The sequence below is a fragment of the Staurois parvus genome, unplaced genomic scaffold, assembly GCF_062004578.1.
Source record: "Staurois parvus isolate SC_StPar_1 unplaced genomic scaffold, SC_StPar_1.0 ptg000091l, whole genome shotgun sequence".
In the NCBI taxonomy this organism is placed as follows: Eukaryota; Metazoa; Chordata; class Amphibia; order Anura; family Ranidae; genus Staurois; species Staurois parvus.
In genome coordinates this window covers 3,300,868-3,317,409 of record NW_028317887.1, presented here as the reverse complement: position 1 = coordinate 3,317,409, position 16,542 = coordinate 3,300,868, and the positions used below count along the sequence as shown (strand labels likewise).

At 37.0% G+C, this 16,542-nt stretch overlaps 1 protein-coding gene across 12 annotated transcripts in view; it reads left to right on the top strand.

The window, feature by feature from the left end:
• MAPK10 (mitogen-activated protein kinase 10) overlaps nucleotides 1-14,861 on the top strand; it is a 355,889-nt gene extending 341,028 nt beyond the window's left edge. For 11 of the 12 annotated variants that reach the window (XM_089670551.1, XM_089670556.1, XM_089670549.1 and 8 more), the window contains one exon: nucleotides 1,526-14,861. In XM_089670551.1, the coding sequence (XP_089526677.1) occupies nucleotides 1,526-1,668 (143 nt within the window). In that variant the 3' untranslated portion in view covers nucleotides 1,669-14,861. Of the gene's footprint in view, nucleotides 1-1,520 lie in introns of all 12 variants that reach the window. The other variant, XM_089670562.1, reaches the window with a different exon arrangement.
• Nucleotides 14,862-16,542: the final 1,681 nt, after the last annotated feature.

Here is a 16,542-nt window from a genome sequence, read left to right as displayed (position 1 = left end):
TATACTGATCGAAACAATATAGAACTCCTTTTCAAGTCTGAGTCAAAATGACATTTTATATATTTGCATGCATATACTAGTTATTATTCCTTACATTTCCTAAAGTATAACAATTCATTCTAGTCATTAATATTTATTTCCAGATAAAGCATTACTTAGTTTTAATTTTTCATTGAAAGCACAGCGATAAATCTGACTATTTCACAAATTTTATTGTACAAATTCAATAAAGTAAGCTTTCAGGCAAGCTCATCATTTTCCCTTGCATTTTTAAATGGTTTTCAGGAACATCATAGGTTTTATAGGTAAAATAAATATTATGTTCTATTGCACTTTCAAACCCACATTCACATAATACTAGTCTGGTCTTTTTATCATGGAGGAACAGCATTGCAATATACCAGTTTTACAGGTTTTGAATACATGTACTGTATACATATATTTTTCCAGTTTTCACCGGCATATGTGTGTGTAAACCTGAACCTTCTTGCTGTTGAAAATACCATTCATAACATTTTGATAAGTGCAAAAAAAAAACTACTTGTTGATTAAGAAATTCAATGAACTTATAACTTCCTGTGTTCTCTGCCAGTGCTTAACTAAAATTCCAAGCAGAGCTAACAGCCCTGCCCAGTACTCACCTGTGAACTGCAGAGCATCCTACACCCCCCCCCCCCCCCGTAATGGAGAGGGCAGGTATTCTGTAGTCCTACTGTGCTTCCTGCCAGGGACAATGCTGCTCTTTCATAAATACAGTTCAGTGAGTGACAGTTGTCGCTCTAGGATAGGACATTTGTTGCTGGCAGGGTTACCAGTTAAAAAGAAAAGAAAAAAAGTCTAAAAAGTAAACTAATGGATTTACCATGCATGAAAATATGAAATTTTTGCTCTTAGGTTTAGGTAGACTTTTAAAAATGAATACAATTTTAATAGGCATATTTAAAAGATCTAATTGAAAATCATTATTGTTTTAAAATGAGGAGTTGTAAGCCTGGATATTCATCACCTACTTACTGGTAATGGAGGAGCTGCTAACATTTATGTTTAGTACAGGGTGATGAGCACATGTCAGCAAATCTACTCTTCTGCAAAGGTCATCAGTGGGGGTCCCACTTTTACCTACTAATAGGGGGCACATGGGATTATGGGTCAGGGGAGTAGTTTCCTATTAGTCATAGGGAAGCAGGTAGTCCTGGCATTTAATCCCTTTTGGATGTCCCACATAATGAGGGAGGAAATTCAGAGGGCACCTTTACCAGGATTGGCTTGGCTTGCCAAGTGACGGAATTGCAAAATTCAGTAAAAGTCTGTTTATTTCAATTTCACCAAGTATGGAAAATTCTGGCTTTGTTTCCTTATTTGCCATCATATGGAGGAAAGGTGGTTACATCTAAGACAAATATAGTTACGTATTTAATGGCACACACGTGTAGACTATTCTATGTGTAGACTATTTTATTATTGCTGACATTTTGCGTGAATTTACTAAGGTTCATTTGCTTTGCCGTTCATTTTCTTAGCACAGGTGCAGCAGTGAACAGCAGCGAGAGCCTCCCTCCGTCCTCATCTGTCAACGATATCTCCTCCATGTCCACTGACCAGACACTGGCATCCGACACAGACAGCAGCTTGGAAGCTTCTGCGGGACCCCTTGGTTGTTGCAGGTGACTAGCCGCCTGCCTAAGAAACCCCACCTTCTTCCGACGATGATGCGATTGGGAACGGATCAGTCTATCTGTATATTTGCAAGAAAAGGAAAGAAAGGAAGTAGAAATGTCAAATATTTCCCTTCTAGCCTGCTTCTCCTAAAGAGTTATGTCATGCAGCTAAGCTCAAATGTATATTTAACTTATAGTTGCTCTGCTTTGGTCTTCTGGTTATGCTTACTACAAGAAACAAATGGGTTATTTCACAAACAAAAACGAAAAAATTCTCTTTGCATACATTGTAATGGCTGTGAAACCAGCAAGTTCCAATTACCTTTTCTCATTATGACATGAAAAAGATGTGCAGTCGCCATTCAAGCGTGTGCGTGCCCATATGAACGTATGCGTGTACTGTACGTACTTTTATTTCATCAGAATTGTTTGAATATTTGTTCAAGAGCCTTCCATCTTTCCAGTAGATGGATGTAGATAATTTCACACTTGTACATCAGATGTACTGTATACATGCAAGCATATATGTAATATTATAAAAAGCAACACAACTGTACAGTAGTTATTACATAGAGCAGTATATATAGTAAAAGGGCCTGTTTTGTGTTAGCTACAGAAATTATTGCTGTAATATAATGCTTAGTATGTAAGATGTTCAATTCATACATTTGTCAGATTGTGATAAACAAACAGAACCTTTGTATCATATGTCAAGAATGCATCTTTAGCAGAAAAGAGCATGAAGACACAAAGTACAGTAGACAGAATAACATGGATCATACAGAAACACAGACTTTCGGATCACTTCACACTCCTAATAGCAATTTATTTTTCTACATGCACAATATTTTTTATTTCAGATCAGATGTGCTGAATTAAAGCAGTGGCTAAGGTAAAGTGATCTTGTATACAGCTGTATATTTTAGTTTTTGGAGATATTTTTCCTTTATCAGGTTCAGGAATAAGAAGCATGCAGGTTTCGCAGTAAACTCCTAAACAGCATGGTAATCATGATGGTATTTTAGGTGTTACTTTCTTAAAGTATGCCAGCTGTTTTACCATTCATTGATAGCAGCACACAAAGTAATATTCTAATGCCTCTAAAGCCTCAATTCACAAAGCTTTTATGCATGGATCATTATTTTAGCTATGTGACTGTCATTTTCAAATCTCATTGGGCTGAGATGATGATGGCCATGTTTTTGGGGTTTTATTTTAAACAAAGATCCCTATCCTGCTATGCTAGTTTTGAAAATTGAGCCTACAGTCTAAATTCATTTTATCTCCATTTCTCAATTTACAACATTTTTTTGTCACGTTAAAGGGAATTTCCATTTTTTTTGCTTGCTCCCCGCACCTCCCAGTTTCCACAGAACTATGAGCTGTGATTCCAGATTTTCTGTGGAGTATGCTGGTGAAATCTACTACTGTGACCCTTCCAACCAAAGTCATGCCCTTCGGCTTAGTGTGTCTGCCAGAGATAAGTCTTAGTCCATCAAGTAGTTTAAACAGAAGCAGCATGGTCAGTCTAGTTGCCCCGAATGCAAAAGGGGTACTGGGTGGCTAAGTGTAAAAAAATGGACATGCCTTTTAAGATTTTAGTAAGAAAACAAATGAGAAAGAATCAGGTTTGGATGATTGTTATGGATATTATTGAATAGCTCTTGGTCACAGCTGAAATGTTACTTCTTGCATTATGAATTATGCATCAGGGACAAAATGTATCATTGTGTTTTATGTTTTAATCCTCAGGAGAATAATACTTTGAAGTCTTTTCTTGTTTATGGACTTAACATGTTTTGTTAGATGTTGGCATTTTGTGGACTGGCTTCTAAAAAATAAAGTTTAACCACTGAAATCTCTCTTTAGAGACAAAAATGTTTGACCAAACTTCCAGAAAATACTGATCACAGAATTACTTTTATTTTAAAGTTCTAATAGGCCTGTAAATAGAAGTTATGTCATGGGTTCTTCAGGGTATTTTTGGCAATCAACTAACAAACAACCAGAGTGCCCAATATTGAAATCAATAAGATCAATAATTAGTAATACTTTTTGGATTTCCCTTAATGGTAGTAATTCCGATGTTGGCATAGAGGCACCTCCACCTTATAGTTGGCATTCAGTAATTATCGGGACGCTTGTATTTTGGCTAGTTCTCTGGCTATTAAATAACAGCTCAGGAAGGCAAGAAAAGGATTCTTTTTACTGAGTATGTAGATATATTTTTATTAGACTAGAAAGAAACACTCTGAACAGTCTTTCCTGTACTCCTCTGCACAAAGCCACTTTTGCTAAATGTTGTGAACCATGCTCCTACAGTACTTGCTTCTCATCCCTAAAGGTTATATAAACCCCAAAAAAGGAATGTAATATAATTCTTGGGTGTGGTGATTGCATTAGTTTTTTAAGTTTTTTTTCCTTTTATTTTCACTTGGTAATCCTGTAAATAATACGTTATTCCCTTCAAGAAATTCAGTTCTGTATTGCATATATGGAGGAAGCCAGGGTTGATATCCAGGCTGGACTTTAAAAACTGTCTTTGTTTATCTCCATTACTCAAATGACTGGATTAGTAGTCTACACAGGAAAGATAAGGATGGTTGTTCTTTCTTTTCAGTGACAAGACAAGAATATCATATTACTGGCAAGGCAGCACAAATTTTCTGTACTTACTAAAATGTTCCAGAAAAATGGAAACAAATGCAGCCACCCCATCTAAAAACTGGTGAATTGCAAAAGATATATATATAATATATGCACAATGTGTTAACAGTATTTCTGCCATTTACAAACACTCTAACTGGTCGTAATGGCAGTACTCAACATTAAGGTATCCTTTGTGCCTTAGAGATGTTAGTGGTTCCCAGTAAACTAATACACATCCACATGCAATAATGGTGCTTTACAAAATTACTGCATCAACTGCATAGGTGACAGGTGCCCTGGAAGCCCTGAAATGGCTAACACCAATATGGTAATCAAAAGGATAGTGGTATAATTGTACCTCAAAATACTGTCAAATTCATCGGAAAAATCTTGCTTAGCACTGCTTTAGCATTTTATGCAATACCATTTGGTCACATTTAGTTTAAAGGCAACCTGTACGAATAGAAATATTACAGATTTAATTGTTGACTGCTGGTGCTATACTATTCAAGGAATCACTGACCTGACACAAGTAATATGACTTCCCACTTTGCAGTCTTATTCTAGGCTTGAAGGCTTGGAGCTTGTGTAAGTTCCAGGCCACAATTTGAAGCTTGCACAGGGCAAAGGACTCACTACCTGCCTAGTATAACAGCATTAGGTGCCTGATTGGCCAATCCAGATCCTTCATGCATGTCATGTGGGATAAAAGGGTGTGAAATACATGCTGGCTATACCTGGAAGTACTGAGCATTTCTCTTTGGTCCTGGTGTTCTGAAACTGATATCAGTGTTGATGGCATATAAATATTTTTTTATCTACTAAAGGGTCTAAGAATGACACAATTTCCCACATTGAGAACAGGCTGGAATTTAGTAATTTCATTATTTTCTGTGGAGTTTAACCTCCATGTTTAACCACTTTAGGACCAGCATGGCATACCTCCTTCTTTTCAAGGCTTTCATCACTGTGATACCTTGACTGACAATTGCCCTGCCATACAATACTGTACCCAAATTAACTTATATCATTTTTGAGACAGATAGCTTTAATATGATGGTATTTAATAACCATTTTTTTGTTTTAATTTTTATTTATATAAAGACAAAAAAGACAAAATCAACAATTTAAAAAAAACTGTTTCCCTTACTTTCTACTACAAAACATAACAAATAAAAATGCCAGGACAGCGCAGACACCAGAATTTACCTTGTTTTGGAAAGGTTTCATTTTTTGGCACATTTCTTTTAGACGTGAAAAAACATGTTGGCTTTGAGTTGGTTAATCTTGACTTTTCGGTTTGTTTTTCATGTTGCTTTTTTTCTGCCAGTTTCAAGTTTTGATAATGATATAGTATAGACTCTGGCAGTTGTAAAAAAATATTTTGCTTGCCATTTTTTTATTCAAATAATTTCTACAGACTTATGTAGTATGCATATAAAATACACTGTACATCACATATTTTAGGTTCTCTTTGGCTGGCTGTCCAGGAAAATATATTTTTCCTCACGCAGTCATTTTTATTGTTGTATATATTGTTTACATATGTATAGTTTAATCATTAATTAACTGTGTAAGGTTACAATTAGGGAAGCATATAAGTGTATAAGCTTATATTTACAATATACAAGGTTACAAATAAGGAAGAATATAAGGAAGCATGCTTTATGCACTAAACTCGGACGCCATACTTTTACATGGAAAGCAAAGATGGCTGGTATACATGTGTCTCTTCATCCTGTAGAGTGACTGGCAGGGGGTCTTGCTCCCTCCTTTATCCTCTCATGCCTTGCACAATTTTTAGTCTTTAATAAGTCAAAGGGAAATGTGCAAAGTGCAGTAACAAATATCTAATTTTATTGTCTCAGGCACTCTAATCTTGTTATGAGATACAAAAAATTGTGATGTGGCTATTTACCACACGAGTAGATGAGTATTGATAATCTGAATCTTGCTGTCTCATGTTTGTGCCAAGTACACCACCACCATACAAGCATAACCATCTATGTCACCATATTGAATATTGTAACCAACAATCAGGCTCCATTTCCATCTTTCTTTTTAGCCATAACTCGTTGTTCTTTGGGTAGGACAACTATTTGTTAGCAAACCCATGTCACAAAAGCTGGTCAGTTTGACGGAACAGAAAAGTGCCATTTGTGACATGCCTTAAAGGCTACGTTACACCAGTGTATAAATTAAAACCTGATGATTTAGAAACACAGCTGAGAATGTATTGTTATATGTATGTTCATTTCATTCAGTGTTTTAGGAAATTGGTAACCAAAGAGAAAGGCCTTATAATTGTAACTGTGCCTTCAAGGCAACATAGATATCCATGCACTGTTCTTTCTTTAACCTCTAGTTTTTCTAATGTATTATGTTGTTCCAGAGCATGCCTTTTTACATTAGCAGAAAAAAAAATTCCCTTTAAAGTAATGTAGTAACAACAATATTAAGGACCTACTGCAAAATGCAGCTGGTTCTGAGTAAGCATTACTATTTGTTATAATACTACACAGGAAAAAGCTGCAATAACAGCAGCGGGTTCACATGCATATTTCAAAAGCTCTAATTTACATTGCATTGATATTTTCTCCAAGCACACAGACTTATATTCAGTCTTGCACAGTTGTACTGAATTTGCATACTCTAATTTCACTGTGCACTGTGATCTTCTCAAAGAAGCTGCAGTAATAAGGCTTGTGTAATATACAATATATATATAGTTTTTCGAAGCTTTTCACCCACAAACAACCACAGCACTGATGTAGGATACCGCAGGCATGGACTTGATTTGAGTGCATAGTGTACACAGTTGCACATGCATACAATATGTCAGCACCTCTGCAAAAACAAGGACCCACAACTTTGCAGGTTGTGCACACAGAAGTGCTCTGCAACATTGTCATTGCTGCTTGAGCATTGTGGCCTGTTAATCACCTTACAGTGAACTATATTAAATACTACACACTAACTTTTCTGACTGTTTTCCTATGTTGGAGAAAGAGCACAGCAAGGCCTATTAATTACTAGCACAATATTATCCAGCAGAGCTTGGATGTAGCTTCTTTGCTGAATACAGCCTATGAGACCAACTTTAAAGGGCACCTGTTAAAAAGTGGATACTATAAAAATGGCAACATTATTGTCTACCTATAATGGCATTAACTCAGATTTATTCTTGATGGGACACATAAAACCAAGGAAATGTCAGTTGGAATGCTTAATAAGATCTAAGGCCTCATGCACATTGAGCTTAAAAACACTACATTTACAGGAGTTTGGTGTTTTTTATCAGTCTTTAAAAGCATCTATATGTTAGTCTATGTATTCATGCACATATAGAAATTTACAGGCATATTACAAGAGGAGCATTTAGGGGCTGAAAAAAAAATCAAAAGCACGTATGGTAGAGGGGCTTTTGAATAGAAAAACAGCTTGATGTACTTAAACGCGTGTAAACGCATCTAAACTCTTTGCCTGTTTAAGCACATTCGAGCGTTAATGCATTCTAATGGCCAGAATGAATTAATAAACAGCTTTAGGCATAAAGAGGAGAAAAGCAAATGCCGTGCATGTATGAGGCCTAAGACATATCCAGACCAGAATGTCTTCAGATTTTGGGAAATTTGTCTTATTCAATAGAGCAGTTCAAGAAGCAAGAATGAGTTAGCACAGGGGTGTCAAACTCCATTTCATGGCAGGCCGCATCAGCATTATGGATGCCCTCAAAGGGCCTGTTGTATCTGTAAGACTATATAAATGTATCTACTCTTTATCTTATTAAAAAACTGCCTCTGCATGCAATTATTACTGGTTTCAGCTGTAAAGGGCAGGTGCAGACCACTCACACTTCTGTAGCAGATGATGCAAGTCAGTGGTATCATCCACAAGAAACATTATTGAGGACTGATCAGAGAGAATATGGTTGTCTGTCAGAGTAGTCTCCTATAAAGTTTCTTGTGGATGATACTCACGGTGTGTAACCCTTCTTTTCAACTGGCATAGAATTGTATTATTCTCATAATAACTATAAGGAGATGTTCAGAGCACCCTCCCCCCTTACATCAGATGTCAAGAGCCTCCCCCCACCATCAGAAGCCAAAAGTCCTCCACCATCCCTTACATCACAATGCACCTTCTGTACCTTGTGCTGCTGCTGGGAAAAAGATAGGGGTAAAGCTGGGAAGCAGAAAGTGCAGGGTCTAGACCAGAGCAGGGCTGGAATAAACTGCCAAAGTCTGCTGAATGCCTACACCAGGAGAGGTGGAGATGAGTGGGTGCTGTGGCTGCACAGAGGCATGTAGAATCTGGCAGAGGAGTGTGGGGCCCACGTGGCCAGATCCGGCCCACTGGCTTTGTGCTTGACACGTGAGCTAGCATGTGTAGTAAGTTGGAATTTCCTGGTGTAAAATTACTGTTAATGATAATTATGGATAATGTACACTACTAAGCCGGCCATTGATGGTTCAGCAGGGACCTGCTGTGGTTCAAACCATATATGGGCAGGCTGAATGTACCCAAGATGATTGATCAATCAACTTGGGTAGAAATACAACCAGCCTGATTTTACATGTGATTATTGATAGCGGCTATTATAGCCTCTAGCAGTAATCACTGTGTTCTCCTGGCGGGAGCGGCTCCACCCACCTCCCTGTCAGGAGAACACAATGGCTCCGGGGGAGAGATTCCGTAGTTGCAGGAAAGAAAATTGCTCCATCTTTGGCCAGCTCCATCTATGGTATCTGTACTTTGCATATACCCCTATAGGACATAACTCTGTCTTACTCAGTAAGCCAGATAGTGAACGTTACATGAAAATGATTCTTCTACCCCAGAGCAACCAATCATATTTTCTCTCCCTTCTTTCAGTTCAAGAAGGGGAAATAAAAGGAAATGTTTGATTGTTGCAATGGTCAACAGGATCAGCTTATTTTGATACTTTGAAAACTGCACGTCTTAGATTTGTTATATTGCAAATTATGAATTTGCTGCTTTATTCAACTTTATCACACTAGATTAATTCAGTGTACTGATTCTTGAACCTCTTTCACATATTTTACATTGTTTATCATTCTCCTATATCCAACAGCAAAATAATATATTTTGGGTCTGCGATAACATGCAGCTCACTGGGACTTGTGGCCAGTATACAGTATTTGTGTTCAGCTTCTTCCCATTTAGTTATTTCACTGCTCATATCGCCATAACACATACACTTGTAGTAATGGTAACTCTGCATGGATATCTATTACAGTTTTCCATTATGCTTGAGGTGGTTGTAGCCAAAATAGTGCAATTGCAACAAGAATAGTTGAGTACTGTCTGTGATACTTTTTTATTTATACTTACGGCCAAATTTTCAGGATAAGCTTACAGGGTGTACCCCCTTCTTCAAAGTCCAAGCATTGCTCAGCACTGAGTACTGCTTGGACTGTGATGAAGGAGGTACACCTAGAAAGCTTGTTCCAAAAATGTGTATGTTAGTGTAAATAAAAGAGTATCATGGACATTACAAAATTGTTCTTACTTATTACAGTTTCCAAAACACTATAATAAAAAAAGTGTATCTATTATAACAACCTCTCAATCTACTTGGAAAAAAGGGTTCATATTTAGATATTTATCATGTAAAATAGTCCAAATGTTGGAACTGAACAGTTTACATTTATGCTTAGTCCAATGGTATCTCATTGATTATGGATTTTTGTTTGTATTTATACGTGAACTCCTTATATCATTGCAAATCCGGTCCTCAGGTACCTGGCAGCCCTTTCCCAGCTCTCTTCAGAAAATCATTTGGGTAAAATATTTTTTTGTTACTAAATAAGACATCTCTGTCCTGCCTGTCTACAAATTATTAACTGTAAATACATGGTGGAATGGTTGACAATTTTCCTTAAAATCCTTTAGTTCAGACTCACACATTAAATATTATTTGTGCAGTGTTAAACAATAAGATCTCATCTTATTGGATTTGGGCAACACATGCTGCAATTTAATGTTATGTATAATAAATAAACAGCAGAGGCCAAAATGCCAGTCACATTGTTAAGTTATAGCTAGGAGAAATCCAGATGTTTAGTAATATACACATTTTTGTGACCAGTAATAAGGAATACCAATAACTCATACTATGTAGTGCTGCCAAGACTATATTTAATCACTGGAGCCTGTAGGCACAAAAGTTTTGTAGCTGAATGCAAAACCCCTCTGATAGTATCACCTTTTTTACAAAGCTTTTGTTTTACTGGTCATAACCTGGCTTAGAATCTTATGAAAAGGATATACAAGCATATATGAAACCATAGCATTTCTTCTGATAATGGAAAAATATATGTATTACTGAAAACTATACAAGGGAAACATATCTTTGCCCCTGCTGCCCATAGATGCTAGATGCAGGCCTACTGTGCCTAATGGCAAATATAACCAGGTGAGCTACAGTGATGCCTAAATTTTAGAACTAATAACATCCCCACACTTATCTCACTTTGCTTTTCTCCCCCTCACATACAGTAAATAGCTGAATAAAGTCAAAAAAGTATTTTTTTGAAGGATAAGCAAGGGTGACTCACTAGTTAGATTAATTGTGCATCAGATGAGCTCTGGTATAGCATTCAGTTCCTCCGTTCTCTGGGTGTGATATTAGTCATGCTTGGCTGTTTGATCATTGGCTTTTTTTTTCATAATAAAGCACTTTTGATTATGTGTATGTTTTCAGACCAGAATAATTTAAATTTATGTGACAGGGTACAGACTGTGACAACTTTTGAAGTGTAATGACAACATAAAAGGTCTATCTAAAAGTGCTGTATATAGTAAGTATAATAAAAAAGACAACAAATTACTGTTAGCAATTTGTGTAATCTGTGTTTGTCACCACCCAGCCACATATGTCTTAATAGCAGAGAACTATGGGAGCTGTCAAAGTTGACTTGCTAATAAAGTTTACGTAAGTTGGAAAGCTCTTCATTCTAAATGAGACCAGTGAGAGATAAATGGTATCAGAAGGGATTGTAGCATACCTTTTTTTATCATTGCCCCCATATGGCACTGATGGAACCTCTAAGGGTCCTCTGCAAAAGTAAACTCCACCTCTACTCCAAGTAACAATTCTCAGGCCTGGTTATTAGCTGCTTATGCACCAAGCACATAGGAGGGGGTGTGCCTGGTAGTTCAGGTCTTCAGGTAGCTTTGTGGTGTTTATCCATCACTAACTTTACTAGGTATTTGAGTTCACTACCAGTACAGGTTTGCATTGAAAGGTGCCTGTTCCAACATGCCATTGTTATCCTTTACGTGCTACTTAGCGAGTAGTGAAGGTCAGTATAGTTAAGTAGATAAAAGGTGTTAGCACAATAGGCAATGTGCATCTTTAAAACGTTAAAGTTGTTCATGGCAGCTCCCATATTTCCATCAAATGAGGTTTCTATTGAGGAATAGGGGCAGGCTGAAAACTGGGCAAATTCTGTGCTTTACAAAAATATGCAATTCTCCTACTCCTTTACCTTGCAACATATTATAAACTAAACACATCAGAAGGAATGGCATGCACTTTGGAAAAATATGTTCAGCATAGAGTTTGAGAAAGTTTTCAGCCTTCCAGCTGTTATAACTAGTTCCCTCCTTTGTGTTTCCCGAATTTCTTCAAATTCTCCAAGTTCAAGGTAACGGAAATGACCTGCATATCAGACAAAACTAGATTTGTTACTGCTATAACAAAATATATTTTTGTATGGCAAGCAATCTCTAAAGATGCAGGAAATGTAAATAAAACCAAGTCTTTCAGGATATGTAGTGCACAATAGACAAGAGTATTTTCAGATTTGATTGAGTGTGTTTTCTCCTGGTGCTATAAAATTTAAAATGGACAGTGGGAAATGTTCTGGTAGATATCATGTTGTTGGGTGTTTTACTCTGTTGGGTTCAGTAAAAATGTTTATGAAAGCCAATTCCAGTAATGCAAAGGCAATAGCCAATATCACCGTGAACAGGCACAGCATTTCTTGGTAAGGCTTTCTATCTGATGTAGGTTTCTACTAGGATCTCTGTGCTTTTCCATTACCTACATGTTTTGAGGGTATTTTGGTGAGTTCCAGTTTGAAGAAGAATATTATCCAGAGCATACAATTGATCATTTTGTGATCATCAGCACTGTTGTCCAATTTTGTGTTATTCATGCTATAAATTAAGTAAATACTGTATACATGGTTATTTGCAAAAGGAATAACAGCTTCTCTTTTTAAGAGAATATTTTCTCATTTTTAAAATTGAAATTAGCTTAGGGAGCATCTGTGATCACACTTATTCCCGTCCTCAAAGCCCCACATGGAAGCTGCAATTTTTCAGCCATAGTCCCATATTTATTCTGGGACAACAAAGCACATGTTCAGCTTTCTTGTGAATATGCCAGCCACTTGGGAACTTATAGATACACATGCAAGATAATGGCACTACAATCCAGTCATGCAATCAGGGCCGCAAGAGTTCTCTGTCTCCAATCACCATGCCTGACTTGCGGTCTCCACCTCGCAACACAAGACTTTCATGTAGATAGAGCTGGCAACCAGGTGAGCATGAATAACATTTCTCTTTATTTCATCTAAGGAGTTCACATTTTCCAAACAGAGCCAACACTAGTAGTGTCTGGAACATGTGTACTCCTTGGACAAAGAGAAATTTTATTCATCCTCACCTGGTTGCCTACTCTGTCTACCTGGTCCAGGGGTAGAGAGGGCTGGTGCAAGTGAGAGGCTTGATCACAAATTATTCACTTCAAGAAAAAAAAAGGAATGATTTAACCCCTTTATATATGAGTACACACTTGGTATGCAAATGTGCTTGCTGTTAATACACATTAGGAATCTTCACTGATGACCTCCTGTGAGTTGATATGCCAGATTTTGATTCACTGCCTTTAAAAACCATAGACTTAGTGTAACATTATGTGCAAAGTAAAGAAAAATGACATGCAGATCCCAACCTCCAGCACCGGCATATTTGCCTTTCAGTATAGGTGGGTTTCTCAATTCAAGTAAAACCCACAAAAGGGGAACCTTATTTCAAAGTACCACCTTAGTGTTGAAATTTGATTATTCCATACAGTAATACATGCAGGAGGTGGTGAATGCACGTGCATATGTGGGTTGGGGGGTGGGGAGTAGCACATTTTTGTAACTTAACTGTCCTCCAGGAGGGCAGGTAAGTAGCTTTCCACTCATTGGTAAAGTGGCAAAGACACCCCTACTTGTTCACGCTGTCACTAGAAAAGGTGTTGTAAAAAAGCACCTCCCAAATGCCAGTCTACTAGAATAGTAGTTAAAGAGTAGATGTTCTCTCAATCTCACATGCTCAGTCTGATGCCTGGTGTTTTGAGAGGCCCCTCATCTTGAAGCAACAGTGAAAGGCACATAGAGGGAGGCTTTCTGCCTGGTGGCAATCCCATAGGCTAACTGATGAAGAACATTCAGGTCAGTATGCCAGATGGTGGGGTTACTGGGCCTAGTCGGTTGTGGTCATATCTTTGGGGGACGTATGGCTAGTTTTTCTTAAATTTCCATAACAAAAGTAAAAAAAAAAGAAAAGAAAAAAAAGTAATGGAATAAATAGTAGCATATCAGCTGCCATTTACACTAATAATATCTTATTATCATATCTGCCCCCTGGCTCTTTTGAGGTCCAGTCTTGAACTTTGTAGATTGATTTTCATCTACTGTTGGAAAGAAATATTGGAAAGGGATGTTGCTTATTATGTTTTTAAATACTATGAAGTGATGCACCTGGGAAAATTTAGAATGTCTCATCTTTTTATATGTTTGCAATAATGCATTCATAGTTTGATGTGTTCAGGTCACAGTAGTAGATACCAGCAAGACAACTTCTCTCATCAAAATTGTACTGGTGTAATGTTCAAAGTATCACTAAATAACTATGAAGAGTATGTTGCAACATATGTCTGCTGCATTATACCAAGCTTTATGCGTAAAATATTATCAATACTTTGAGGTCACCAGGACATTGTGCCAGTACACTTGATCAATAAGACTGGAGCATGGCTCTGGCAAGTGCATAGTATCCTCAAGTAGACAATGCAGGTTATAAGCAGTGCCTACTAAATGTATTCTGTAATAAACCATATCTTGTGGAGGAACATAGTTGTTCAAGGGGGGTTCAAACTGCTGAGACTTAATGTAATTATATTTGTGATAATATTAGCAAATGGTCATTATTTTGTACTGTTTGTGGATCATTTTATTCTGGTTTGAGAATGAGATTTGTGCCGATCCTCTCCAAAACTGCATTGTATCAAACAGACATTTTTTTTTTTTTTAGTTTGCCGGTTTCAAACAATGATACTTTTTACAGCAAATATTCATTTCAATATTCAATTAAAGGTACAAGGTGCAGCACACATAACAATCAACCTTGATTTTTTTGTAATACAAAAGTAAACAAAACTCAAAAAAGGCACGCGATATTTTAAATTACTGTATATGAATAAAACTATATGTATGTGATTGAAAATAAAAGGAAAATGTTTGACTGAAATCACATTTTACTGTTTTTTGTTCCAAAAGTAATCTTTTTTTTAATTCTTTTTAATAAAATGCATACGTCAATAATCTTGTACACAGCTGGAAGCAGCAGTATGAAACATACTTTATAGCTAGTACACATACTACATGATTAAAGTATTTTAGGCCACATTCATTTAAATTCTATGGTCACATTGTGTTTGTTAACATTCATGGACAAAACACATAAAAGTGCTTTTTCACCTGGTTTTATGTGTTTTTTGTGCATGAATGTGTGTTTATGAAAAAATAGGTGACAAAGTTAAAGTGTTACTAAATGCAGGATGCTGCATTCACTATATCTGGTCTCCCATAGTATACACAACATGGAAATGCAATTATTTTAGTAAATATAAACTGCTAAATACCTTTTCTCATCAGAAGTTAGAGCAGTCTTGTGACTTCAGCAGAGCACTGGTTAAAACTTGTAGGAGTTTTTTTTCTGCTCTAGGAGGATGTGAAACCCTTGCCCCTCTGTCTGGAAAGTGCTGACTGGCCCTGTGATGATCACATGCACTCTCCCCCCCAAAAAACCTCTCTAGCAATACACAACAAACTGAGCATGTGCATGTGACTACAGATTCAGTTTGTATCAGGTGGTCATTTGAACAAGAGGAGGAGCAGAGAAGAAAGGATCAAACAGCCTTTTTACACAATGCAGATGATTAACCCCTTAGGTTCCACAGTGAGTATAACAAGCATGCTTTACTGCATATACAGACTGATATTACTGTTGTGGGTTTAGTAACACTTTAAGCTCCTGTTTTCCTGCTCATTTTAAACAGTTACAAGAAAGAAAGTTTAAACCACCCAGGCAGTTTTATATGGCTTGGCCCATCCCTTTTAACTGCTAGTTTTGGTGTATAGCTTATGGTTTGCATGTAAATAGTACAAATATTAAAATAATATACACATATGTGAATAAAGGCATGTGAAATAAAAATGGAATAAATATACTGAATACTACTATATATTTTTTAAATTAACCTTAAGTATTTACTAGAGTGTAATAATTGTAACTAAAGTGGGCCCTTAATGAAAGAGGTATTTTATTTTCTCAATGAATGTGTGTTCTCAGATTGGAAAAGGTGAGAAAATAAAAGTATTTTCTGAATGCTGCCCTTGCTCAGAGAATGACCTTCTGTGATCACAATGCAGCAGGGCAGCCGTTCAGCACATGGCCTAGAAGCTAGTGGAGATCACTGTAATAATTGCTACTCCAGCAATTTCCAGCTTCCAAGGGGATCCCACGGTTATGGCACATGCATACCTACTGTACATCCATGCTGGATCAATATAAATATGTAATAATTGCAATGCTTATACTTTAGTATACAGATTCATGGCAACTGGCAGAATGCAACACTGTATTCTCTCAATTAAGGCATATTATATCTCAATTGAGGTATATTATATTTACTTGTTTACAACTTTATTTTTTACAATTCTATAGTTGCTTCCTGGTTTTTGACCTAGGCCAGGGGTCTCCAAACTTTCTAAAGAAAGGGCCAGTGTACTGTCCTTCAAACTTTGGGGGGAGGGCTGTGCAAACAATGCTCGATCTATGCTATTAAGGGGACAAATTGTTGGTGTCAGTGGGAGAATAGTGTCCCATTTTTGTTGTCAGTGGAAGGAATAGTGCCTCTATATAGTGT